Source organism: Acomys russatus, chromosome 13 (assembly GCF_903995435.1).
Source record: "Acomys russatus chromosome 13, mAcoRus1.1, whole genome shotgun sequence".
NCBI classification, from domain to species: Eukaryota; Metazoa; Chordata; class Mammalia; order Rodentia; family Muridae; genus Acomys; species Acomys russatus.
In genome coordinates, this window is record NC_067149.1 from 42726538 (window position 1) to 42753254 (window position 26717).

The 26717-nt window shown below is 47.9% G+C and overlaps 1 protein-coding gene across 1 annotated transcript in view; it reads left to right on the forward strand.

Moving 5' to 3' along the window:
- The window catches only part of Syn2 (synapsin II), a 132645-nt gene extending 110005 nt beyond the window's left edge, over positions 1 to 22640 (forward strand). Inside the window, exons 8-13 of the mRNA XM_051155111.1 lie at positions 1048 to 1122; positions 1547 to 1649; positions 2838 to 2987; positions 14568 to 14628; positions 18514 to 18766; positions 21722 to 22640. Coding sequence (XP_051011068.1) covers positions 1048 to 1122; positions 1547 to 1649; positions 2838 to 2987; positions 14568 to 14628; positions 18514 to 18766; positions 21722 to 21857 — 778 coding nt within the window. The 3' untranslated portion in view covers positions 21858 to 22640. The remainder of the gene's footprint in view (positions 1 to 1047; positions 1123 to 1546; positions 1650 to 2837; positions 2988 to 14567; positions 14629 to 18513; positions 18767 to 21721) is intronic.
- The last annotated feature ends 4077 nt before the right edge of the window (positions 22641 to 26717 follow it).

Sequence of the window (26717 nt, forward strand, 5' to 3'; positions counted from 1 at the left end):
TTTGTTTTTCGAGACAGGGTTTCTCTGTGTAGCCTTGGCCATCCTGGATTCACTTTGTAGACCAGGCTGGCCTCGAACTCACAGCAATCCGCCTGCCTCTGCCTCCCGAGTGCTGGATTAAAGGCGTGCGCCATCACGCCCGGCTCCTTGCCCATAATTTAAAAAGTGCGTTTTGGTCCCTTAGGCTCCCCCTCCCTCCTGACTGGATAGAGGTAAAATCCAATAACTTCAGCAATAGAAACAGCTCTCTTTATCTAAGCTTGTACCAGTTGGCCCTCATGGTAACCCTGTGTTCACAGACAAGATAGAGTCAGAGAAATAGAGTGACCTATGGGTCACCCAGCCAATCCAGATCCAGAAATTTGGCCATCTACCGCCTACTTAGCCAGGACTAGTTGGCTCTATTCAAACTGTGAATTGGTTGGCTTCATGGGAGGAGCACAACCTAGCAGAGGCTGGTTCTTGATTCCTCAGCTGTTTGAGGCAAGCCCCAAAGGGGAAGTGACTCACTAAGTTTAAACTGCTACTATTCTAGAGACCCTCAGAGGGTAACTGTTAAAAAAATGTCCAGGTAAAGATGGTGGGAGATATCCATGAGAGCTAGTGGGAATCTGTTCATGCATTACTCTCAGTCAGTCCAGACTCTAAACAGGCTGCTAGGAGCATAAGGCAGAGGTACCCCAAGACTTTGATATAGTTATGGTCAAGTTTTGGCCTACAACTCAGCTCAAATAGTTAAGGTAAAAAGTAGATCTAAGATTACGAGTGAGATATAGGTCGTTTTTTTAGGGGTTCAAATAGAGCAAGAGCTCCTCTGGTTGAAAACACTGGGGCAGGCTCCATGGAGCCAGAGCTGTATGAGATAGACCTTTGTTGAGCAAACAAGGCATCACAGGTGACTCTAGGCCCAACAGATAGACCCTTTGGTTGCTCAGGGGAATTCTGGTAGGGAACACAGGGGCGATCTGGTAATCTGTAGTTCTGGAATTCCTGTCCTTTCCTGGTATGGTTCACAGCCTGTCCTTTCCTGGTGGGGCTTTGTTTCAGGAGGACATCCATCTCAGGGAACTGGAAGACAAACACTGGTTCCGCAATGCTGGAGCAGATCGCCATGTCAGACCGGTGAGTGAGAGAGGTCAATAAAGATGTGTTAGAAATAGCCACATCTAAAGGGAGGGAGGCTTTCTATAGAGACGATTAATAAAACACAGAAGCTCTGGCAGCCAGTGAGCAAGATCTGGCAGGGCCAAGTCAAATGCTGTTACAGAGATAAGGGCTATGTACCATAGGAGTTCCAATAAAGAAATAACAGTGTGGTCTGGAAGGCCTTTTGGACAAGGTGAGGCCTAACTCTGGTCTTAGAAATATGGGTAGGTTCAGTAGATAAGGAAGAGGAGGTGCCATAAATAGGGACTGTGCTTGATGGGGCAGAAGAAAAGAAATAGAAGTGGGGGATGGGAGGGGTAGGGCAGAAAGACCTTACCAGAATGGAGGCTTGATGGAAGCTCAATTTCTTAGCCTCAGGACATCTTCCTATCCCGTCCAGGTACAAGCTCTGGGTAGATGCCTGCTCTGAGATGTTTGGTGGCCTGGACATCTGTGCAGTCAAAGCTGTGCATGGCAAAGATGGGAAAGACTACATTTTTGAGGTAAGTCCAAGGGACAGATAACTGTGCAGTACCGGACTCTTGGCTCAAAAGTTGTGTGACTATCCCATACTACATTTAGAGTCTTCTAATTATGGAGCTCCAAGATGGTGGATCTGCATAGCAAGCTTCCTCTCTAAGCAGAGAGCTGTTGGCCAAGCCACGCAAAGAACAACAGATGGCACATCTAGGTTCCTGGTCCCCAGCCTGTCTTTATGGAGACATTATAGTGATTGTATCTTTTTTTTTTTTTTTTAACTCTGAGAAAGCCACCTTTGAGAATCATTCAGTCCAGCCCAATCACTTTATTAAGTGAGGAAGGACAGCCTCTCTGCCATGAATGTGCTTATGGCTTCAGGGTGAATCAGTGTCAACTTGGTTCTTTTTACCATCTCTTGGCCTTGAGATGCTCTACTCTGCCAGGTCCCCTAACCAAGCTTGGCTAACTGTTTCCCCCTGTTGAAGGGAAAGCTATGCCAGTGTGAACACCACCCTCTCCTCCCACTAGGCTCAGTCTTCCTGGGAGTATAGGAGTTCTGGTGTTTCCAGGATACCAGTGTCAGGAGGCCGAAGTGGGTTTTAGATTCAGAATTTACTCCATAGCCTGCGTACCATGGAGCTTTCTAGATAACCATACCACCCTCTCTAGGTCAGCCTGTTTATCCTCACCAAGTGAGACTCGGACCCCCAGAGTCTATGAGCCTCCTAAAGCAGATATTTCCTAAAGGGGGCAGGGAAACATTGCCCTAGATACAGGAAGAATCAAGATGAGTGGCAGGCAGAGAAGCTGTACCCATCAGGAGCAAGGGCAAGAGTCAGGCTGCTCATGAGCAGAACATTTGCAGACAGACAGACAAAGAAAAGTCAGAAGATGAAAACTGCCTGCTCTTAAGGCAGTCCCTTCCTGTTTTCCTGCTCTTCTCACTGTAACCTTCCAGCCCCAGGCCATACCTTCTCCTTGCTTTCCTCTTCCCACTCCCAGGAGCCAGCCAGTCTGCATCTCAGATCTCAGCTCCGGTAAAGGGAAAGGAAAGGGGTCATGGCAAATGTTTGTATCAGGAGCACACGGTTCTTGTTTTGGCTGAGGAACACGATTCCAGCCAACTGACCACCTCTGCTGGCTTAAACTGTATCCATTCCCATAAAACATAAAACACAGAGGACCCTTTACAGTTCCACATCTTTCACTAGGTCATGGACTGTAGCATGCCACTGATTGGGGACCACCAAGTGGAGGACAGACAACTCATCACTGATCTCGTCATCAGCAAGATGAACCAGCTATTGTCCAGGACTCCTGCCCTGTCTCCTCAGAGACCTTTAACCACCCAGCAGCCACAGGTAAGGAACTGCAAAGAGACACAGCATAGTCGGGAGCCACTGCTGCAGACACTGTGGCTCTGGGAAGAGACAGAGGTCAGATACCTACAGGCCTAGCTGGGATCCAAGGTCTTTTCTCTCTCCTTCCTCTTCAGCTCCTTCCTCTGGGTTACCTTCAAGTACCCCTTTTTAGAGGCCTGCTCTTCAGCAGTCTGCAGTATCAGAGCAGAGTACCCAGGGCTCCAGGGAGCTACGATCCATTTCTCCTGTGACTCAGGAAGCCTTGTTTTGAACTAGGAGATCTTTGAGGGAAGTCTAGGCCAGTGGCTCACTGGCTCCTCACTGCTGGTGTATGTAGCAGCATCTTTTTTAGAAGGCTGCTTGTTTGGAAGGAGGAAAAAGTCAGCCCCCAGTTCTGAGGAAGACTAACAAGGTAAAATTCAGGTTAGAAACCTGCTTTCATTCCTGGGAAGGAAGGGGGCATTTCTCGGTTAATGTGGCACACGACTCCCAGCATAGTGGCAGCACCCTCGATGCCGGTCAACTGGGAAACCCACGCAAACTTCTGCAGAACCTTAGGCCCAGCAGCTCTGCAACTAGCCAAAGAACAGAGAAGACCTCAGGTCTGAAGTTCTGAAATGCATATCTCCACGACTCTCTGTGCTGAACGTAGCAGAGCAATAAGAACTTGGATGGCGAATCAGGGCACTGAGTCTTAGCAAGTGCTCCCAAGGCATCTGTGCAACTTCGAGAGGAATCATCTCCCTTTAATGAGGCTCAGGCTTTGGCATTTGTATTAGGATTCCCTTAGAAACCTTTTCCTTCAAAATTCACTTAGAAAGAGTTCTGGGAATAGACTGTAACAGAACAGAACAGAGCAGTGTAGTCCATTTGAAATGACCATCACCCGAATATGGATTCTAAACCTGCATCTGTTGGCTTTATGGCCTTGGACAAGGTCCATTGCAATAGTTAAGAAAAGGTAACCACAGTCCATGTCCATAGAGCATCGTGAGAATTAAGAGAAGAAACCCTAAAACAAGGCAGAACAACATGAAGCCCCCAGTGAAGGCTGGCGTGTGCAAGAGGCGCATTCTGGGTTGAAATGGTACAGTCTGAGGCCTGGAGAAACACAACCACCTTGTGTGGCGATGACCAAATGCCTTCCAAGATTGCACTGCACTCACGAGCAAGCTATCAGCCTTCTAGAAAGCCTTCACTGAGGAAGAATAAAGGGCTGGATGTTTATACCAGGCAGGCAGAATCAGACTAGGTTATTATTTAGGGTAGAAGCTAATTACCCTAAACACTCAAGCATTGCAGAACTGTAGACAGAAAGGCTGACATCCAGGATTATGAACCTGAATTGCCAAGAGACCTGTCATTTTAGTCAGTAGAATGTATGCTGTTTAAAGTAGGTAGAAACATGGGGTATAATAAATATTTTTGCCAAAACTGACTAAATTGAAACAATGTGGTAGTTGATAAGTTAGACCCGTCTCTGGCTCTGTTTAACTGTCTATCACAGGCGATCCAATCTAAAATTTTCTTTGGAGCAAGGCCTGGTGGGTGCCTTTAATCACAGCTGGAGAGGCAAAGACAAACAGATCTCTAGGAGTTAGTCTATAAATCGAGTGCCAGACCAGCCAGAGCTATATAGTGAGACCTTATCTGAAAAAGCCCAATATACACATAATAAATTTTGGGGGGATTAGAATATTTCCATCCTTTCTGATTATAGAGAAATGGTATCTGCTTTAAAGTATTCCTTCTCTTTTCCTTAATTAGTTTATCCTTTTCCAAATGGTCACAACCATGTGGAAACATCTCCCATTAAAAAACAAAGAGCAGCCGGGCGTGGTGGCGCACGCCTTTAATCCCAGCACTCAGGAGGCAGAGGCAGGCAGATCGCTGTGAGTTCGAGGCCAGCCTGGTCTACAAAGTGAGTCCAGGATGGCCAAGGCTACACAGAAACCCTGTCTCGAAAAACCAAAAACAAAAAAAAACAAAACAAACAAACAAACAAAAAAAAAAAACAAAGAGCAATAAAACACCCTTCAAACCCGATTCACTTTAGCTCAACTTCTCCCCCCCACACTGTTTTTCCCACTGTCACCTCTTTATCATATCATATTTTCTCAGTCTACCCCAATGGTGGTGTCAGACTGTTTTTGGATGTGGACTGGCTACTGGGCCGCCCAAAGTCAAATCACAGTCTACCACCACCATCCCACTGAAGTTGCTCCTAGCAGAGTCACCTCCACGTCACCGAGTCTGACTTTTATGTCTCTTCTTGTCTTGGTTTCACAATAGCATTTGATACAGCTGACTCCTTCAGGGTACTGCTTGATAAGACTCTGTAACCGCATTCTTTCTTGTATTTCATTCTACCTCGGTGACTTATTGTCGTGAATGTGTTATGTCAAACAGACAAACGTGTTTGTGCATTCCCGCAATGTCAGAATTTATTGAACGGCAATAAATTCACAAGGTGTAATGGTTTTGTGTTTTTTTTTTTTAACAGTCAGCTTGCCAAATATTCCCACCTTTTCATGGTGACCTAGCAAAGGCATCAGAAGCTCTTTCACTGCAATCTGAGTTACAAATATTAACTCTAAGATTGCTCATCACACACCTCACAGTATCTTTCTCCATGTATGTATGTAGATTAAAGAGTGGCTACAGCAGGCTAAAGTCAAGAGCTTTTCAGAAGGGGGCTGGTAGGAGTATAAACAGAGTCTATATTGATTAGGAGAAGAGTGACCTAAACCTTGCTGCAGGGAAAAAGCTGAAGAAGCAGCTGTCACTTCAGCTGTCGGTTGTCAGCTGCTGCTTTAAGAGTGGAGTATGGAGGTGAGTTTGTCTGCAGAGGCAAGGGGGCAGGGGAAGTCTAGAGGGAGGGATGAGCAGTGGGATGAATGGCAGGTCACACAGGCAGGAGGAAATTGAATAGCCATGTCAGCAGCGGGGACTGAGTCAAAGCTCAAGGATAGTCAGGAGTTTTCTGTCTGCCAGTCCTTCGTGCATACATAGGCTGGCCAGATGACACGTCAGTGAGGGGTATTATCATTGTAGTTCTGGGAGTCTGCCTCTGGGACCAGGGAGGGAGTATCCAGGAAAGAATATCCTTTCTTATCTGGTGTGTCTGATAAGTTCTTAGGCCCAGTTTCCCTGGTGTGATTTAATACACCCTAATAAATTTATACGATGGCATCTTTTTTTACTCCAGGAACAAGTACTTTGTCAGTCTATGCCAAATAGATGGTGCCATGTAGATGGTGCTGGACAGATGGTGCTGTGTGTGCACGCCCGAGGGCACAGGTGTCCTCTATCTTTAAAATGGGACCCAAAACTGTTCATGAAATAGAGTCCCTTAGAGTAAGGCACAGTCTACAAGAACAACTGTTTTATACAGTGTGGAATAACTTAAAGCAGGGCAGCCTGGTCTTAACATTTCTTTCCCAGATATTTTTTCCTGGCCCTTCCACTTCTGATAAATCTCTAGATGTACCCCGACTTGAAAAACTCCCTGTTAAGTTTGGCCAGCCTCTATTTATCTCTTGCCTTGACCACTCCTTGCAATTCTTGAGTCATGTGTCTAATGCCCGCTCAGCACCTTCGTTTGCCTGTCTCAATACAGCATAGCCAAAGCCCAGTCCTGGCTTTTCCATCAACACCCTATCCGCTCCCTTCGCCTACACTTCCCAAGCTACTTAAATAGGATGTCGCCGACCTTTCACCCCTGTGCCATCTGCACTTTGTGCTCTAGACTCAAGCGATGCTAGTCCTAAAGGCCTATGTATCTCTCATAGCCTCTCCCTAAAACGCCCTCTCTCTTTTGTTTTTGGCACAACTCACTGTTTTGGTAAAGAAACTTTCACAACAGTACAACATTTCTTCAATTATCCAAAGTTGCCACCTGCTTAGCAGCTGCTACCCTTCCTTCCCTGAGCTGTGTTTTCCCCACTTCCCATTGGATAAGATTGTTCTTTTCTTTTTGCTTTTTTATCACTTCTACCAGAATGCAAACACTTTGAAAGTAGGAATTTGTTTACCATTCCATCTCAAGGGCTTAGCAAAGCCTCCAGAACCCAGCAGCCATTGGATACAGTCATGCAGGGTTCTACAACTGGGATATTCCTGGGGAGTTTTGATCTCATGTGACTTCACTGATGTAGTGCAAACTAAGAGGGCATGCCATGACTAGGCAATGTAATTTCATGAGCCCACCATCATGTGTATGGCCAGTCATTGAGCTAAATATTGTTATGCAGCACATGTGAACATCACAGGTCTTCTTTAAAAAAAAAAAAAGGTGGTTGAGAGCAGTTTGCCCAAGTTGCAGTCAGTTGTCTGTAGAAAATGTAAACCACAATAACAAATATAAATCTATTTTTAACATCTCTGAGTTTAGTAGCAGGTCTTTTTTAAATGGCAAGGGTAAAATACTCTTCCTGGTCGGGCAAGTTTTTTTTTTTTACTTTACTTCCTCTGTCCCTATAGTAGGCTTCATAGAACATAATTGACGATGTGTCCCCATTTGGAACCAACACCTTCAATGGCCCTATCATTCTATTTGGAGCTAATGTGAGGATGCTAAGGGACCCTTGGTAGTGTGCAAGCAGAAGAGATGTAAACCAAGAAACGTTGCCTGGGCCCCCAGCCTACGTGTCATGTCTCCTGCCAAGTCCCTGCATTGTGTCATGTATGCCAATCCTCAGTCAAGCCGCTCTTGTTAGCTTCAGCTGTGACCATGGAATCACAGGCTGAAAGAGAAAAGATTTCTGGCTTAAATCACAAAGTCCTATGATCTGCCCTTTGCCCAGTAATATAGAAGAGGACCAGGACAGATTTGTGACTTGCCGGTGCCTCTTTCTCTGTCCGTCCCTGTTCTACCACTAGAGAGTTCCTTCCTATGATTAAACATTACCTGAAGCAGGCTAGAGGGAGGGAGGAGAGGATGTCGAGGCATGGGTATGCCTTGCCTTGCTGCAGGCCTGCCCCTTACCTGGAGTAGTGGATTAAACATGGAAAACACAAGTCAGCTAACTGCTGTGCATCCTTCTAAGAATCAGGGAAGCACCAACCATGTCACCAAAAGCAGAGAGATGAGCAGCAAAGCTTGATTTGGCTGTCAGTGACTCCGTCTCAGTCTGGCCTGGCCTGTTAGCCTCCAGCTGCCCCATTCAAGGAAACCTCTAAACAGGGTATGCTGTTCTCAGGGTGGCAGTGACACCTGGTGGCCAACGATTGCAGAGCCTCTGTGGTCCATACTTACAGACCCTCTTTGCCAGTCACCCTTGCTGTCCCATCCCCCAAACATACTCAGTCTGAGAGTAGGAACTTGTTCACAACTTCATCTCTAGAGCTTAGGAAAAATCTAGTACCTAGGGCCACCAAGTATGTCAAGAACAGCTTGACGACTGGGAAATAGCTGAGAAGTGTGGGGTGAATCATTGGGCCTGAAGCTGGGGCTCTGGAGAGCTGAGAGCTGCTTTCCAGACTCCCAGAAACAAGGGAGAGACCTTCAGGTAGCCAGAGGGTTCAGGTTTTTGCCAAGAGAGATGACTTTCTTGTCTTCATGTGGCTGCTGGGTTTTGTTTGTTTGTATGTCTCATTACATCAATCTCACACTTTTTATCTTCCTGTGAAATCTCCCAGAGATTAAATGCCAAGCAGTAATGCAGGAATTCCAGATGCTGACGAGTGAAGCAAGGCTGATCTTTCTCCAGTGCCCCTTTGTTACATCTTTAGCCATCTCCCGATTTGGCTTGTGGGTGAGAGCCATAGAGACCTAGTTTAAGACGAGGCCTTTGGAAGCATTGATGTGCATTTGGTACCTGGGATAAGATGAAGCTCTCTCCCTGAATCTTGAATGTTGCTTCTAGTCCAGGGCTGGTAGTGTAAAAGGATGGATTCCTACTGAGTGTTCTCAGAGGAGAGACCAGGATGTTGGGGCTCGTGGCTCATCTACTCTATGGACAAAGGTGGAAGGATGGTGGCAGGGACTGTAGTTCAGTCGCAGAGGACTTGCGTAGCACGCATGAAGCGCTGGGATCAATACCCAGCACCAGGTGTGGTGGCACCCTTGCAATCCCAGCATTCTTATGGTGGAGGCAGAAGAATCAAAAGTTCCAAGGCCATCCTTGACTATACAGAGAGTTGGATGCTAGCTTGGGATACGTGGGACCCTGTCTCACACACAGCAAAACAAGTTAAAGGAACTCGGCTACCAGCCGCTTCGAGAAGCCTATGACTCAATGTCTTTAGCTTTCTGATGCCGTCACGGATTAGAAATGGTCCCAGAGGCAAATCTGTTGGAAGACAGGCTTTAGCCTTGTATATGGAATCAACCCACTGATGGTGAGAGCAGAGATTGCCGCTCTGGACCGTGGGACTGCCACGTTAATGTTCAGATCTCAGCGGGATAAGCTACTTACTGGGGAGGTGGTGAAAGGAAGGGTGGGTGGGAGCTGATGGAGCAAGTAACTCTCAGAATCTTCCAGAGCTAGAGCATTGTGCTCCAGGCTGCATGTAACCACCAGACCTGGGAGAGGTAGGAGGAAGAGTTTAGACTAAATGGACGGAGGGGCCGGAGAGATGGCTCAGTGCTTGCAGAGGATCCAAGTCTCCCAGGAGATAAGGACACTTACCTCTGACCTCTGTGGGCATCAGCATGCACATGGTATCCATCCATACATGCAGGCAAGCACTCATACACATAAGATAAAATAAATACGTTTTTCCCTTGAGCTCGTAAGTACAACGAGAAGACCAAGAATGAAAAGAGGTCTCTTCACTCTGAGAAGGGTAACTTCCAGGGCTGGACACTTAACAGAGAGGCACAACCATTCCTCCAGCCCCACATCGGGGCTGTTTCACTTGTTCTAAGAGGTAAAGTTAGGACAAACCAAGGCTTTCCTGCTTCCCACAGCAGGACTGGCTTCGGAGACCATGTTCCCCAGTGAGTAGAAGCTGAGAACTCAAGGAGATTGGGGGCAGGTTCAGATAAAGCCACCAGTGTCTGGATCCCTTAACGAACTATTAAGAGAAACTGGTTATTTTTGGACTGTCTTTACTTTCGGGGACATCTTTAATCACTCGAAACTGACACTCTGACCCAGGGTGACCTGATCCTCAGAGCCCCCATAGGACTTGTGGCCTCCACGGACCATTTCTGGTGTCCTCAGGTTATGGGAGGGCTACGGTCCAGGCAATGGTCTTTGCCCACAGAGCGGGTCCCCTGGGAAAGAAGGAGCCTCAGCTCACCCCTGGATACCTTTTATACCCTTGCAGAGGAAGGAAAGGGGACAGCAGCGTCTGAAAGGGCGAGTCCAGAAAGGTCTCAAGGTGCTGAAAACACACCGTCCCCTTTGCTCTACAACCTCCTGACCACATTCCTGCCTCCTGCTTCATTCTCCCTGGAGTACTGGACCGGGGAAGAGAGGCCTGGGGGAGCTGATCAGAATAGTTCTGTGGCGTGGCCAGCAAGGAGCTTGGCCTGGCCCCTTTCCTGGGGCCAGACCCTGGGACCCTTTCCCAATTTCCTGTCTCAGATATGCTGAGCAAGCACAGGCCTTCCTCCTGGTGGGGGCAGCTGGTGTTAAGCCAACAATTCTCAAAAGTTGAGTCACTCAATGTCTTTCCTTCCTCAGCTTTCCATCCTGTTGGGGCCTCACTCAGGCGCTCCTCTGTCAGTCTTGCTAGCGAAAGCTACAGGGTGGAAAATAAGATGTACCTTTAGCAGGAATCCCATAGATCCTCAGCCATGGGCTTGGTTTCTCTTCCAGGACAGTGACTCACAACTGAGTGGATCTTGCCCAAACTAAGGCGGTGATGCACAGAGGGAAAGCACGGTCTAACCCAACCCAGACTCTCCCATGCAAGGACCACTATGCACAAGATGACAGAAAGCTATTTAACAATATCTTCTCCATTGATACACGCAGTTCTCACACGATAGATTTGCCCTTGTTTAAACAGAAGCGATGATGCTGATTTATGTCAGTCACTCGCTAGGACTTGATAGTTTATAAAGCTCATTTGTTATTTTTAAACCTCGAAGCCCTCGTGTGAGAAACTGGGATGGTAATTCCGTGTGTGTGCCCCCGTATCAGGAAAGACAATGAACATGACTTACCCAGGGTCACCTGGCTGCTAAGGAGAGCTGGGCGTTCTAACCCCCCAGCTCAGGGGGTTCTATACAATATCATTACACCATGGTGTTTTGATGCACCTGTGAGAACATGGGGAAAAGAAAGAAAGAAAGAGAAACCCAGGCACTTGGGTTACTGTATGAGGAAGCTTGCTCTCCTCCCTTGACAGCCAGATGCTCAACCAGCTGATTCACGGGAGGCTCATCTGTCCTGGCCCCTGGCTCCTCTGATTGCTAAAGCCCCATAGACCCAGCAGAGCAGGATATTAGCCTAGTGAGCCTCTAAGGGCAGCAGCATACTCCCTTCACCGAGTCCCTCAAAGCCTGTGCCTGCAGGATATCTCTGTTCAGGCCCAGCAGCCCTGGGGCTTTTCTTGCCTCAAGACTGCACTGCTAAGAAGGGCTTATCTCTTACCTCAGTCATCCAGAGAGTTGGAAAATGCACAGAGAATTAGTGGAAGCCTGGAGCCAGAAGAGCCCACAGAAGTCATCTGCCTATGACAACTTGTGTCCCCTCTACAGATCTCTGGCTGAATTTTTCTAGGTGCTAGATGAAGAGCTCTCACGGAGGGAGAGTCGTTATTACCTAGGCTACCCCTGGCCGTGACTCACACTTAACACCGGTGCTGCCAGGGTCACGTCACCATTTAGTCCTTGTAGTCTGACCATTAGGAGAAGCTGAGACTCAGAGATGAAGTAACTTGTCAAAAGTTACATAAGGGAAGATGTTTCCAGTCTCTCAGCTTCTTAACTCTTCACAGACCCTGCCAGTGCACCTGCTCAAAAAGGTGCCCAGAAGTGGTGGGAGGACTTTCTCATGAGACTTGACCAAGCAAGAAGGCAATGGGTCTGTTCCTCCCCCTTACTAAGACACAGATGCACCTTCAGTCACATCAGTTTTGGCAGTGGCATCAAACTGACACCCTCTGGCAGTCATTCCATAAAGGTCAGAGTTTCGTGGGGCTCTTTAGGCAGCTCAAAGGCTGCTTTCCTCCTTTTCTGTGTGCAGCTGGTCACAGGAGCTGGGCTAAACATCCTTACCTGTTTGAATCAATCAGCTTCCTGAGAGAAACTCTACTTCTCGGGCTGACCATGAGTTCCTGCCTTGGGCTGGCTATAGGCCAGATTTTTAGCAGTGACGCCAGAGTGGCCAGACTTCTGTGGAATTCAGCATCCCAGGAGGCTCTTGGTGACTGGAGACAGATCCCGTGGTAGCCAAACCCCGTAGGGAATAAGCCCTCAGCCCCTGGAAGACAGCAGGCTTGTGGGAGGAGCCAGAGTGTCTCAGCCTGGCAAGGGACAGTCCTGGGGGACTCTCCTCCTGGCCTCCATCAGCCCCCAAGAAGTCTTCCATCTACAACCTCCTTGAAACCAGGGACAGGAGAAGACGCTCTCTAGGCACCATCAAGTATAGCCAAGGCACATTCCCAGGGTCTAGCCCTATGGACTGCCTCTGGGACTTCTTCCCCTAAAGCTTTGGGAAGCGGACTTTGGAGCTCATTTTATCCTTGGATGTCTCACATGTATATTTCTGTGACTGAGGAGAGCCAGGGTCAGCCTGCATGGTGAGTGCCTTCCATGAGGCCTGAGGGAGAGCAGAGCACTGGAGGGAGAGAATCAGTCTACATGCTCCACAGGCTTGGGCTGTATGATTCTCGAGATTCTGTCTTGGATAATGAGGGGCCATGACACTGAACATACAGCCTAAAAAAAAAAAAAGAAAAGAAAAAAAAAAGACTAAACAATAAGGTTAGGCTCAGAAGGTTTGGATATTTTTTAGGACATCAGGGAACTGAAGGCTGGAGAGGTTGAGTCCACTGGTGCTGAAGCAATTGGGAATGTCAGTAAAGCATCATCTACCAGATAGAGCCACTGTTAGGTGTAAGGGAGAGGCCACCTAATGGGCCCATTGACCCAGCACACAGTGAACACTCAAGAAGTTCCAGATGTAAACTACTGAGAGAAGGGGCACAACTAGGGAGAAATATTAAAAGGGTAGCAATGGCCGTGCAGAAGAAAGATTAGAGAGATGAGTTGAAAGGACTAGGACACTATTGTTTAAGTGAAACTGATAAATGCTTGATCAAAGCTGGTAATTAGAAGATGGTCCCAAGAGGGAGGAACTGAGGAGCCCTGATGGGTTAGGTGGCCACCAATTGGCTTAGTGGGTATGTGTATGTGTGTCTCTCAGTGTCAGGGCTCAGAACAGGTCTTCTGGAAACAGTGCTTGGAAGAAATGGGTGGAAATGTCCGTTTTTCTGTGGTGGTGTTGAAGGTGGTTGACAGGTAAGATGGGCTTCCCTGCTGTGAGGTGCAAAGGCCAGGCCTGTTCCCGTACAAACTCCTGTACAGTTGGAGATGATGTCATTATTGAAAGACTGAGATACTGCAAAGGGAACACTTCTACTTCCAGGGTATGTGAACTAAAAACTGGCCAGAGAGAGCAGGAGGAGAGAGGTGGCCAGACTGCAGCCCAGGCCAAGTGGGGAGCGGGGGGGGGGGGGCGAGAAATGGCACTGATGTGGGAATAGGGCTCGGGGTCTTATCTCCAGGCATGAGGGCGTTGAGAGGGAAGTGGGAGGCTGCTCAGAGGTACATTTAGCCCACTTCTCAGCCCTTGTTGGGGAGGTACACCCTGATATCACCATCGACCCACTTGGCACACTTTGGCTTTAGAGGATGTTTCCGGCACACTGAAGACAAGCTCCAAACATGCACTGCCTGAAACGCAAGTGTGAGACAAACCAAGTCACATGCATCTTTGATCCTGTCAGGACATAATCAGAATCCCAGCTGGGAGGAGAGGAAGCGTGGGAGTGGAGCCATGCCGTTGGGCAGACTATAATTCTGCAGTTCGAGACAGCAAAACAACTTGGCCTTGAGAGCTTCACCGTCTGCAGCATCTTACCCTCCTTCGGGTCCCTCTCCCTCGGGCAGCACAGCCTAGCCCAAAGAGTGGTTGACTAGACCCCAGCCAACCCTGAGCTGAACCCATTCTACACACAGGTCATCCCGATCCTCAGTGAGCCACATCTAAGCTCACACATCTACCCCACCCTCCCCAAGAGCCATGCATAACCCAGTTGCTTTCCTTTCATAAGGCGGCTTACAAAGTACAAGTAGAACCTGGGTGGCAGGGTGTGTGGAGTGCAAACCAAGCACAAACATAAACTTCCAATAAAGGAAGTCTGCAGCGAGCAAAACGAAAGAGCATAGTGGAGGCATAGGCGCCCGGCACCATAGTTCTCAGCCCCGCACTGCCTACTCCTTACAGAAGTCTAAGCCTTGGAGGTCTGAACACCAGGACTTCTGAGCAGACCCTGGGTCCCCATCCCCATCCCCCTGCAGCCTTGCCACTGCACTTGTCTTTGGCATTCACTCGGAGCTTTGTTTTTTTATCTCTGTGTTTTGTTTTGTTTGTTTTTGTTTTTGTTTTTGTCTTCCAGAGTGGAGCACTAAAGGAACCGGACTCCAGCAAGACCCCTCCTCAGCGGCCACCCCCGCAAGGTTGTTTACAGTATATTCTCGACTGTAATGGCATTGCCGTAGGTCCAAAACAAGTCCAAGCTTCTTAAAGGGATTGGTAGTTAATTTCTCAAAGCAGAAAATTTAAGCCAAAAACAAAAAGAAGAGAAAAGAAAGGAAGGCGGGAGGGGAGCGGCAGACCCTCGAGTGGTGCACTGCTGTGCCCTCTCAGTGCTGACTGGACTGTTTCTCCTATGCAGTGTCAGCTCCCTGTCTGGTTGTTTACCTGTCCCTGTTTGTGCTTACAATGCTTTCGCGTTCTTCTGTATACCTTGTGGTTCCAGGGCTGTTTGTCAACAGCGTACAAAAGAGTCGTGCCTCTCTTAAGTCCAGCGTGACTATCTTCCGGGTGGTTTGGTCGTGTTGTTAAAGCATCACACAATGAGGGATGAGGTCCTAGCGCTGGGGTGGATGGGGAGAGACAGCTACCACAAAGTCAGCCCAGTTTCTCTTCTCCTCCTCCCTCGGGCTCAGACTCACCACCTCCCCACTTTACCTCCACGAGTGCTTGGGGTCTTCAGTGAACTGTGTTTTACTTCCTCCCTGCATGACTAGGGTAAATAGATAGCACTTCCAAGAGATTCTTTTCGAGGTCTGCTTTTCATAGTTCCATCCGTTGAATTTGAAGGCATACATCGTTTTCTCCATTCGCTACGGTCTGGTGCAGTTCGAGTGTGTGTGAATTAAGCTGGCTGTGCCTGTAGAGCTCTTGTGTTTTTAGTGATGAAATGCAAAGAACCAGCTGCTTCCAGGAATGTGTTCTGTATTTTACACCCTGTGTACCCTTCCGTTTTGATTATCAACTAGCTACAAGGTTAAAATAAAAATAATACTAAGGGGCCGCCGATGTGCAATAACTAAATGATCTCGTGTTTTCCCATATGTTGATCTCAGTGCCTGCAGTTGTTTCTTTGTTGTTGCTGTTTCTGAAGTGGCCATATGTGCTTCTGTGGAACTGGGCTGCCATGTATTCCTCAAAGCTTGACCTATGAACAGAGCTGATTCTCCAGCAGTGTTGGACAGAGAATGCAGGGACCAACAGTCTGAGAAGGACTTGAACACACCCCAGGCTCCCAACATGAGACCAGATCAGATGTGTCTCATGTCACCTGAGTGGGCACTCCGCCAACATAACTCTGGGCTTGACCACTTTAGTTCTCAGCTTTGGCTTCTTTGGAGAACCATTGCCGGTGTGTCTGTCCTTCCTTCTGACAAGGAGCCCTGGACAGATGATGTAGCTGTTAACTAAGCCAGAACTCGAGGGTCCGTAGTACCTCATCTTGCCGTCTGTGGGCAGGACTGGGAATAGGTTCCAAGTGGCCTTCTGTAGTACCACAGCCCATATGGGAGCTCATGTCAGCCATCTGCCTTTTAGAAGAAATGCTTCTGTCTGTACTTTTACATTCCCCACCTTTGTGGTGACATGGCTGGCTTTGGGATTTCCAAGTCTAAGGAGTAAGCAGTATTGGTTGTATGTAACTGAGTCAACAGGCATAGGCCTTGTTTTCTCTTGGTTTCTGGAAACATCTGAGGCTCTAGAGAAATGCATACAGTGTAAATGTTGACATCTGTGACCCTTCCCTTAGATGAAGATAGTAGTCAGCCAGTTGTAAATACATACATATATATATATATATGTATGTATGTATACAGACATATACACACATATATATGCATATATGCACTTCCAGGTGGGTTGAGAATCAGGACCTTAAACACCTCCTGGTCTAAAGAAATGCTAGAATAGAATGAAGGAACATTTCCCAGAATGGAGGAATACATTTTTGTTTGTTTTTTTTAATTAATTAATTTATTTCTTTGTCCCAGTGGCGAGCTGATGGTGGTATTGCTTTTCTGCATGTTTTCAGTGTGTTACATCCAGGTGCTTTTTGTGTGACATCTGTGAGCCACAATACAAAGTTGCCATTTGAATTCAGTCAGGTTACAGGGTGGCATCAGCCAAGGCCTCTCAGGTGGGGCTTAGAAGCTGATTACAGCTCCCACTGCCACACGCAAGCAGACAGCAGCACCTGACTATCACGTGCCCTCAGGCAGCATGCTAAGGGACAACTCTGTGGCCTGGGGAGCACTTTTGTCACAGTGTAGGGTTTCTGTTCAGGTGTTTTGTTCCCATTTCTTTTCCAATGTTGTTCCCCCTGCCCCCCCCCATTCTTTTGTACCAATACGGCTGGGAGGTCCTCAGCCGCTGGTGGGAGTGTGATGGACCACCTCTCCTTTGTGATTCTCTTGTACAGCTCAATGTGCAATAAAGGAAAAGTTATATCTGTCTTCAGTGTTCAGTTGTAAAGTTTCTGGCTGTTCGATGACCTCTGTACAGGTGGGAAAGCACTCAGGTTTGTGATACAGGAGGCTGAGTTATCAACCTGAGTTGATAACACCGATGCAGCAATAATGCTAATGAGGTAATGGTCTTGGTGTTAGACTTCAGGAGGCAGAAGCTGGTTCACATGAAATAATTGGCTGGTCATTTAGTTATCTAGCTTGGCTTTGAAACCCTTAAACATATAGAATTCCACATACTTTATATATGTATGTATTTATGTGTAACATACCCTGCTATTAATTGGTGACTGATGACAAAGGGGAGCCCTTGCCACATAGAAGGGAAATTAGCTGGTGGTCCTGGGTGCACAGTAGCATAGACACATTCCTGCCTCTGCAGAGGACATAGGGGTGTTCTGGTTTCTAGGAAAATAACAGCACCAGTTTTAGCTGCAACGGGCCCATGAGTGTAAACTCTGGGATTGAAGTGAGAAACTAGATTTCCCAGGACAATTAAGGATCATTCCCACTAGTCAGCATGTGTCTGTGGGGGTCTTTTGACTTCAGAGATGTCCAGATCCCCTTCTGAAAAATATGAGTTGATACCACACTTTCTGTTCGTCATCCCCTAGACAAAGGAGAGCTTTTTTTCCTCAATGGGCCATCTGTCTGATGGTTCTGTGTCTCATGTTGAGTGAAAGGTATGCTGATAGTAAGGGGGCTGTTTGCCAGATGGTACCCACATCCCTGGGGGAGACTGGGATTTCGCTGTCTGGAGAATTTCCCCACACACCTGAGCGGTTTGTTGTGCTGGAGCCCCTGAGGATGGCACTCAGGCAAAGAGTGTCTGGGAAGAAAGGATTGATCCTGGCCATGGGAGTTAATGCTCCAGCGAAGGTCAGGTGGTGGGATGGGTGTGGCAATCAGACACCTGCAGGCTTGGAGCAGATGAGGGGCAGCTCCACTAAAACCATGTTAGTCACTGCTGGTCTTAAGACACAGAGCCCTTTCTGAACAACGTCCTCATCCTTCATCATCTTTGAAACAACTACTGTCTTTAAAACACAATGGTAGGCCTTCTGAATGGTTTACGGCCCAGAGAAGCTTGGCATCTTGCTAGGGGAGTGTCACCGATAGGTTATTTCTCGGATGTTCTGACTCTCGTTCTCCTGTTTGTCTCCTGCCCTCTCCTGCATCCTGTGTGTAGAATCTGGGGCTCTTAGGAAGCCTTAGGGCAAGATGGCTCCTTCGTAAGGATTTCTGGGAAGCAGATCACAGTCCCTCTGGGCCGGAGGAGGCCTTCTGTAAGGAAGCTTCTCTCTGTGGGGCCTCCCAGTTTTCTGCCTTCTTCCCCGCCCTTCTGCCTTCTGCTCTGGCTAAGTTGCTGAGTGTCTAAGGAGGAGCAAGCAGTGAAGACATCTTGGCTAAGGACTCCCCTCCCAGCCCTCTAGGGCCCTGGGTAGCTATTTACAATTACACGGATCCTGTTAGCAATGATCTAACCACACCATTTGAGGCATAGAATCTACTAAGAGAACCCTTTGATATGGTTAAATTATGAAGTTTTTCTTGTACTGAACCTAGGGGGCCCTGGGCAACCCCAAGGAATGCAGCCCCCAGGCAAGGTGCTGCCTCCACGTCGGCTCCCCTCGGGACCATCACTGCCATCTTCTTCCTCCTCCTCCTCCTCCTCTTCCTCCTCTTCCTCGGCTCCTCAGAGGCCGGGCGGCCCCACCACCACCCACGGTGATGCATCCTCCAGCAGCAGCTCCCTGGCAGAGGCCCAGCCACCCCCGGCTGCTCCACCACAGAAGCCCCAGCCTCACCCACAGCTCAAGTAAGATAACCCAGCAGTTCCTTACCCCCTTTCCTGTTCCCCTTCATGGCTGTGGGCTTCTGAACTACTATAGAACCACCTTCAGATTGCCACAGATATTGATGATCTGGGGATGGTGGTGGTGGTGGTGGTGATGGTTTGTGGGTGTTTGTTTGTTTTCTGGTGTGTGTGAGAAGAATGGCTAGATTGACTAGGGAGGGGAGAAATGAAGGAAGTTAAATTTTGCCTCAGGTTAAGCTGGATGTTCACAGCCACTCTTCTTCATAAGGAATTGCAGCAAGTTACTGGTCCATTTCTGTTTTGCCTACTTAGGGCTCATACTCTTTTTCCCCCCCTCCATATGCATATCTCCCAAACTTAAACAAAAAAACAAACAACAAAAACCCCTTAAAGTCATTCCTACTTCAGATTCAAGAGTATGCAACCAGCAAGGCTTCCCAAAGGAAAAGGAATACGTAGTTAACTCCATCTCCGCCTTTATCTTCAGCTCTGTTTGGAGGAAGCGTGGCTAACAAAGGTGGCACCTAGTTAAAGTTCAAAAGAGACCCATACTCCCTGTAGTGTCATTCTCAACATCCAGCCCTGGGGCCCCTGCACAGTGCTCTGCTGCACAGAGAAGCAGTGGTCCTGTCTGTGGAGGGTGGCCCCCATGCAGTCTGCTCCCCACACTCCCCAGAGCCACATGTGCTGGTTTTAGTGTGCCTATGCAGACTCTGTCACCACTCTTGGCAGAGATCACAGCAGCTTCAGGGACACGAGGGTGGTCCACCCTTGCTTGTAGGTTCAAAGCAGTGGTTCTTAGCCTATGAGGTATGACCCCATTAATAACCTAAGACCACCGGAAAACACAGATATTTATAATTCATAACATCAAAATTACAGTTATGAAGTAGCAGTGAGATAATTTTATGGTTGTGGGGGGGGGGGCGGTGTCACCACAACATGAAGTGTTAGGAAGGTTGAGAACCACTGCTCTAAAATGAAGGACGACAGTGAGTCTTCAGAGGGAGGCTGTGGACTTTCAGAGTCCAGGTGAGCACTGATGAGTTGTGCACACAGAAGAAAACTTTGCTCAGAGGCACCCATCTAAACCAGCGATGAATCTGGCCTGGGCCTTGGGTATCCAGATGGTCACTTTTCCAGGTCTTCTGATCTTACATGGCTACTCTTATTCCCCAGCTCAAGCCAGGAGCACTTCTTACGTCCAACTTGCCGTGTCACTTCCCCAGTGGGACAGTTTCTACTTACTGACTGGGATCATCGTATCTGCCCTGGCCCCAGTATTAAAGCAAACTTTTGGGTTGCCGTTGCCTCTGGGCTGAAGCTGATGAGCAGAGCCAGCCTCTGATGATGAACTGGAGGCTTGTACCCAGTGCCCTCTGCCTGTGCACGCAGAGGTCTCCTTCCCGAGAGGCCAGCATGTGAGGGCTTGTCACCAGCTCTGACGAAAGGCAGGACACCTGTCCACAGCCCCTGTGGGAGGAGAGAATGGCACACAGGTGGGACTTTCCTGGATGCACTCAACATTTAGGAGAGGGATGGAGGTCCCAGAGGAATGCTAGAGCCCGAAGGACTCAGTGGGAGTCAAGACAAGCCAGGCCACAAGGGAAGCCAAACCTCATGTTTCCTCCTGCATTGTGGTGTTGGCTTTCCCCCACCTTTCAGCCTTCACAGTTTTTCTTTCTGAATCACTTGTTATGGAAAAATAAGTTCTCTCTCTCTCTCTCTCTCTGTGTGTGTGTGTGTGTGTGTATGTGTGTGTGTGTGTGTGTGTGTGTGTGTGTGTGTGTGTGTGTGTGTGTGTATGGGAGGTTGTGGTTTTTTCCCATTATAATATTTAGTACTAATCATGACCTGATAAAGTGTCTCTTTTACTCCTGTGTACCCTGAACCCCACAAACCTTATATCAAGGGTCCTCTGAGGAAGTCGTCTATGGGGTGACTGTGCCCATATTAAGAACAGAGACATAGCCAAGTGCAGTGGCACACGCCTGTAATCTCAGAACTTGGGGAGGCAGAGGCAGGTGGATCTCTGTGAATTCGAGGCAGCTTGGTCTACAAAGCAAGTCCAGGACAGCCAAGGCTACACAGAGAACCCCTATCTCAAAAAAACCAAAACCATCATCATCATCAAAGACATGAGGCTGGAGATGTAGCACAGTCAGCAGAATCAGTTTGAGCCCCAACACTCCATAGAACATGGTGTTGTAGTCTATGCCTATTATCAATCACTTAGGAGCTAGAAGCCCAAAGGTATACTCAACTATACAGGGAGTTCAAGGCTAACCTGAGCTACATTAGTCCTCTCTTAAAAATAAAAAATAAAAAAATGCAAGACCAGAGTAATGGAGGTATTAGACTTTCAGGATCAAGCTGAAGGTTCCTTTGAAATAGAAAAATCGGAGGAACCGAGAGGCCCCAGAGGTCATCATTCTACCAAAATCGTCACGAAAGGCCAGGGCCAGAGTGACACATGGCTTGCCTGAGGTCAGACGTGACTTTGTGGCAGAGTCAAGACTCCAGTGTTAAGCCAGTCTTGACAGCGGATGGAAAATGGGCCAGGAGCCCAATAAGTGCTGGCATCTGCTTTCATGAAAGGAAAAGGGTGCGAGTTGCCTAGATCTGTACTTAGAAGTTGGGGACTTTTTTAGCCTCAAATAAAAGACATAGCCTTTGAGTCACCCATTCTTCCTCTTTCCCCTGTCTCTTTCGCCCTTCTGTCTTGTCCCCACACTGTTCCCATCCCTTCCTGTTTCAGAAGCACTGAAGGTGAGGAAGTAGCGAAAGGGTTTCCCAATGCCTAGCATCGCCCTCCCAACCATCTCCTGCTGCCCTGTCCTCCCTGGGGAGGGAGTGAGGGAGTGGGGCGTTCTTATTGTGTACCCTCCTGTGACAGCCCTTCGCTGCCTCACTTGGAACACCCTCCTCATGTTCTCTCTGGTTTTTATCTTCAAGCAAGTCGCAGTCCCTGACAAATGCGTTCAGCTTCTCTGACTCCTCCTTCTTCCGGTCTTCAGCCAATGAGGATGAAGCCAAAGCGGAAACCATCCGGAGCTTGAGGAAGTCCTTTGCCAGCCTCTTTTCAGATTAGCTCTTCAGATACAGGAGGGCATCCGGCCCAACCAGGAAAGGCATCTAAGACATTCACCAACAACAGTCTGCCATGTTTGGTGGCGATGTCTCATGACTTGACATGTGTGGCTCCCCGCCCCCCTCTGTTCCTTTGTGCTCAGTTATTTGTGCAGCCCAGAAATGACCATGTGACAGTCTCAGGGCAAGTGCCTACCCTGAGAAGGACCTGACAAGAGAGGAAAAGCTGTTTCCCTGTAGTCTTAAGAGCTTTATTCTGAAGTCATTGTTGCTGTGAATTTAGTGGCCTTATTGTGACAGAGCCATCGTGTCTTATTCTTCCCTGTGAAGCCAGGATGTCTGTAACTGAGGACTCCTGGCAGCTTAACCCAGCCCAGACACAGAGCTCAGCATGTCCTTGTAATCAGTGCAACATGTGGGAAGTATGTACTTAACCTAGAAGTACTGTTGGCTGTAAGTTTTAGGAACTTCCTGTCAAAGCTGGGTCTCCTGTGGCATCTGTTGAAAGCACACTCACCTGACCCTGCACCCCCTAGGCTGCTATGGTGGTGAAGTTCATTGTGTCTGCTGATACAAGGGAACAAGGACCTGCAGTGTCTCCCTTCTTCCCTCTGGAGAGCAGTTCTGTTGTGTGAGCTGCAGTAACCTCGGCCTCCCTAAGCCACACTGTAGAAAGAATGCATGCCGCTATCACAGCAGCCCACCAGTCTCTGTGTTCCTCACCTAACGAATGTCAAGACCTTGGTGTAATAAAAGTAGCAGCATTAATCAGCATTTGATTCAACCCTGGGGTCCCGTTCCCCTGGGCGCCCCGCCCCCCACCCCGCCCCCCATGCCCCTGAACCTGTCTAGGTTGAACGCATATGTGGGGCATGCAAGTGTGTTTGTGAGGAAGGAGTGGAAAAAACCCAGGAGGGTAAAGCTGCTGTTGCTATGTGTACGTGGGATGGCAGGTGCGCATGTCTGTCTTAAGAATGTGTCTGTATCTTAAACAGTATCCTGACAGCTCCTGACAGCTCAAGATCTTCAGCTAAAGTCTACAAAGTAGTTCCCAACAAGGTAGAAGCAGCCATCTGAGCTGTAGCTCAGGCATCCTGAAGGCCCGCCGCCGGGGTGGTCCTAAGGCATTTTAGTCCAACTTCTCCGTGAGTCAAATGCTGAGGATGTTTCCAAAGACTACCAGTGCTCTGAAGAAAAAGTCCACATTTACACATGTTTAAGAGAAAGGAAAAAAGAAAATCAGTGTGTTAACATTTTAGCTACGTAATTCCTGGCATGTGGTACCATGGGACATGAACTGAACAAGTTAACGCTCAGTTGAAATGCCACTGTCTGACCCCACCCCCATCCCCACCCCCGCTCCACCCCACCACCAGTGTGCTCATAAGCAGGGATTACAGGAGGGAAGAAAATGAATTGCTGTGGTACCAGGCCTCCTTTCTGAGTCACACTCATCCCATGGTTGTAGGGTCCAAGAACTGAGGCAGGTAAGTCAAGAAGTAGGATTCCCACACCCAATCCCTATTGAATGGCACCTAAAGGGTGACTTCATCCTTCCTTGCACAGTACACATACCTACAGGCAGCCAAAGGGCAAGACAGGGATCTTTCTCTCCCTCCTGGGGATGGAACCCAGGGCCTCAGAGTCTTGCTCACGCTATGTAAGCACTGTACCTCTGCGGGCCCAGGTCAGCATCTGCATTCTGTCTTCATAAGAAAAATGAAGATTCAAAAAAGCTGTTAGATCCAACACACACACACACACACACACACACACACACACACACACACACACACATCAATGTAAACAACAATACAAAGAGGTCTGGTCAAAAGCCAGGGAACTGTGGGAAAGGAATTGGGATATACATGGGGAAATAGTGAAGGAGAAAGGTCACAAATCTTGAGTAAGGTTTTGCTTGTATGAATGCATTCCCATGTTAATTCCTAGTCTGGTAGTAAAAACATTCTTATTGTATGGTTTAGTGAGGGAACGCCTTCTTCTGAGAGTTTTGAGTTCTGCTTCAGGTACAAAGGGAGGTCAGAGAACCCTCCTTGTGCCTCTCGATGCATATTGCCTTCGGATGAAAATAATCCCAGCACCTAGGAGGCAGAGGCAGGTGGAGCTCTGTAAGTTCAAGGCTAGCCTGGTCTACAAAGCAAGTCTAGGACATCCAGGGCTGTTACACAGAGAAACCCTGCCTCAAAAAACCAAAACAACAACAAACCTGAAATAAATATGAAGACCAAATAAAAGTTTGGATGCTCAGAATCCGTGGGGGAAAAGCAAGGTGGGAGTGGCTGCCTGCCTATAATCCTAGTGTGTGGGAGGCAGAGAGAGGGAATCCCCAGAGCTGAAAAGGTTGAGTTCTAAATTCAGCTAGAGACCCCATTTCAATGTATGAGGTGGAGAGCATCAAGGAAGAGATCCAGACTCAAGCTCAGGCTTCCACATGTGTTCACACACATGCACGTGGGCCTGCACACACATGTGGTCGCACCCGCAAATGCATACACATATGCACACTACAAAGAGAAAGCCAAGTAGTAACACAGCGGGGCACATGGCTTTAACTCACTTTGCTGTATCTTATTTAATCTGGCAGGATCAATAAGGAATAATTTTACTAAATTTTCACAGTGTGGCCACATGATGTATATGCAAACCTGGCCAAGGGAGGAAAAGGGGTAAAAGGTTGGTGGACTTGTTACCAGTGTTGACCCCCTGGCGTAAAACTATGAGTAACAAGCACTGTATGTCTTGTTGGGATCAAAAATAAGTCTGGTTCTTAAAAAAATTACTCATTCATTCACATGTGATGTCAAACCAAAACCACACGTAGCTTATTTAGGAAAATGAGTCACCCTGGAGGGACTGTTAGGGTGACAGAAAGGGGAGGCGTTTGCCATAGTCATGCGGTACCCCAGTCCAAGGGACCCAGGAGTTCTACCTACCCCCTAGTAATAGATCCGTAGGAGTCGGGGGGATATCCCATTGAGAAACAGGCCTCTTGGTACTTAATATGGCTTGAGAGACTTGGAAGACGGTACAATAGTCAAACATCCAGTGAGTAGTGTGAGTGAAAATGAGCAAAAGTTGGGCCACAATCTTTCGGTTTGTAGGCCAGCCCTGCCCTCCATGCAGATCAGATTACCTCTCTATAGCTTGTGGAATTCCCTCAGACAATCTCAGCCCAGAGGAGCAAACAGCAAGATCCATGCCTGTCTTCATAGGGTGCCCCCATCTCCTGGATCAAGTGAATAAATTCTGTTCATTATGAGTTTGCTGACAATTCTGTGTGTATTCACTCAGCTCAACAAATTTCATGGGAAGAATATAAAACCGAGTTAACCAAGGTTTCTGCACTCACAAAATCTACAGCCTTATAGGGGAGATGGTGTGAACAGAGAAAGCAAGTGTACTGTCTTAAGGAATGCAGTCATGGAGTCAGCTTGGAAAATTCAGCTTGACAGTTATCAACGAGAATGTGGGAAACTCAACGCTTACACACTGCTGGTGGGAACATGTGTGGGCGCTACCACCGTGGGGGCATCACTTCCAACACGATCCGACAGTGCCCAGCTGTGCTTCAGGACTCTCACTTCTGGGTACTTGTCGAAACTTCATATATACAAGGAAAGCAAGCAAAAGAATATTGGTTGCAACACGGAAAAAAACACCACCACCACCACCACCAACAACAACAACAAAACCCAACCTAAAATGGAAACAGACAATTGTCCCTCACTGTAGGAGTTAAATCATATATTGTGACTCGTTCGTAAATGAGAATAGTCTGAGTTAAAATACGTGAGGGATTCAGATGAGGCCGGATAAGATGTGGAAAGAGACTGAGTAAGCGGCGTTAGGCAAATGTAAGACGGACAAGCTGTACGTGTCTCGGTGGAGTGGATGTCTAGCTCCAGGTCAGAAAAGCCTACACGGTAGGTAGGGGAGAGCTGGGACGAGTCCACAGCTGTGGAGGCCTGCCGGCTGGGAGAGGGGTAGGAGCAAAGAGTACATTCCCTGAGCTTTACAGTTGAAAGAAGTGACTAGTCTTACTGCTTCTTTACAGATGAGAAAATCGAGGCCCAGGCACTTAGGCCGTTTACCACAGTCATGATGGGAGTTAGTAGACAAATAAACAGGCCTTAATCCTGTCTTCAGGATCATGTAGGATGTGTCCTTCCTGAGCCAAATGGAATGGGTTTCCTCTCCAAGGAGAGGTGTGTAGAAGCAGGTGACAGGCCAGGAGGAAGGGGGAAGATAATGTGAGCCAGTGGAGAGCGCTGGAATCAAGTGTGAGTTTACATCCAGGCTCTGCTAATTGTTGGCTAATTGATTTGACCTTTCAAGTGATTATTAGCTTTTCTGTCTCCAATTTCCCTTTTCTGGGTGAATTTAAGAATTTAATGTGCTAAATGCCCACTTCTAACAATGGCTGTTTCTGAGACCATCACAATAAATTCCACCTCTGTCTCAAGGAACACCCAGTTCCCCCTGCCATGTGACGCCTCCCAAAGTAGCCAAGTGCCTTTCTCCCGCTCTCAGGCTAGTGGGCTCTAGGGCAATTTAAACCCAGCTGAAATGACCTAAGGCTGTAGCTGTTGAGGGAGAATTAGAGTTGAGGGTGGACACCTGGAGAAACAGATGCAGCTGCCAAGGTTCCCACTGGCAATGATAGATTGTGAGCAAATGGGTGTTCCCCCCCCCTCCACTGTAACCTTTGCAGGTATAGAAATGAAAAATCCCATTAGACTCTCATGAACTTTTTATTTTATTAAGACAGGGTCTCACTATGTAGTTTTGGTTGGCCTACAACTCACTATGTAGACCAGGCTAGCCTTAACTCACAGAGATT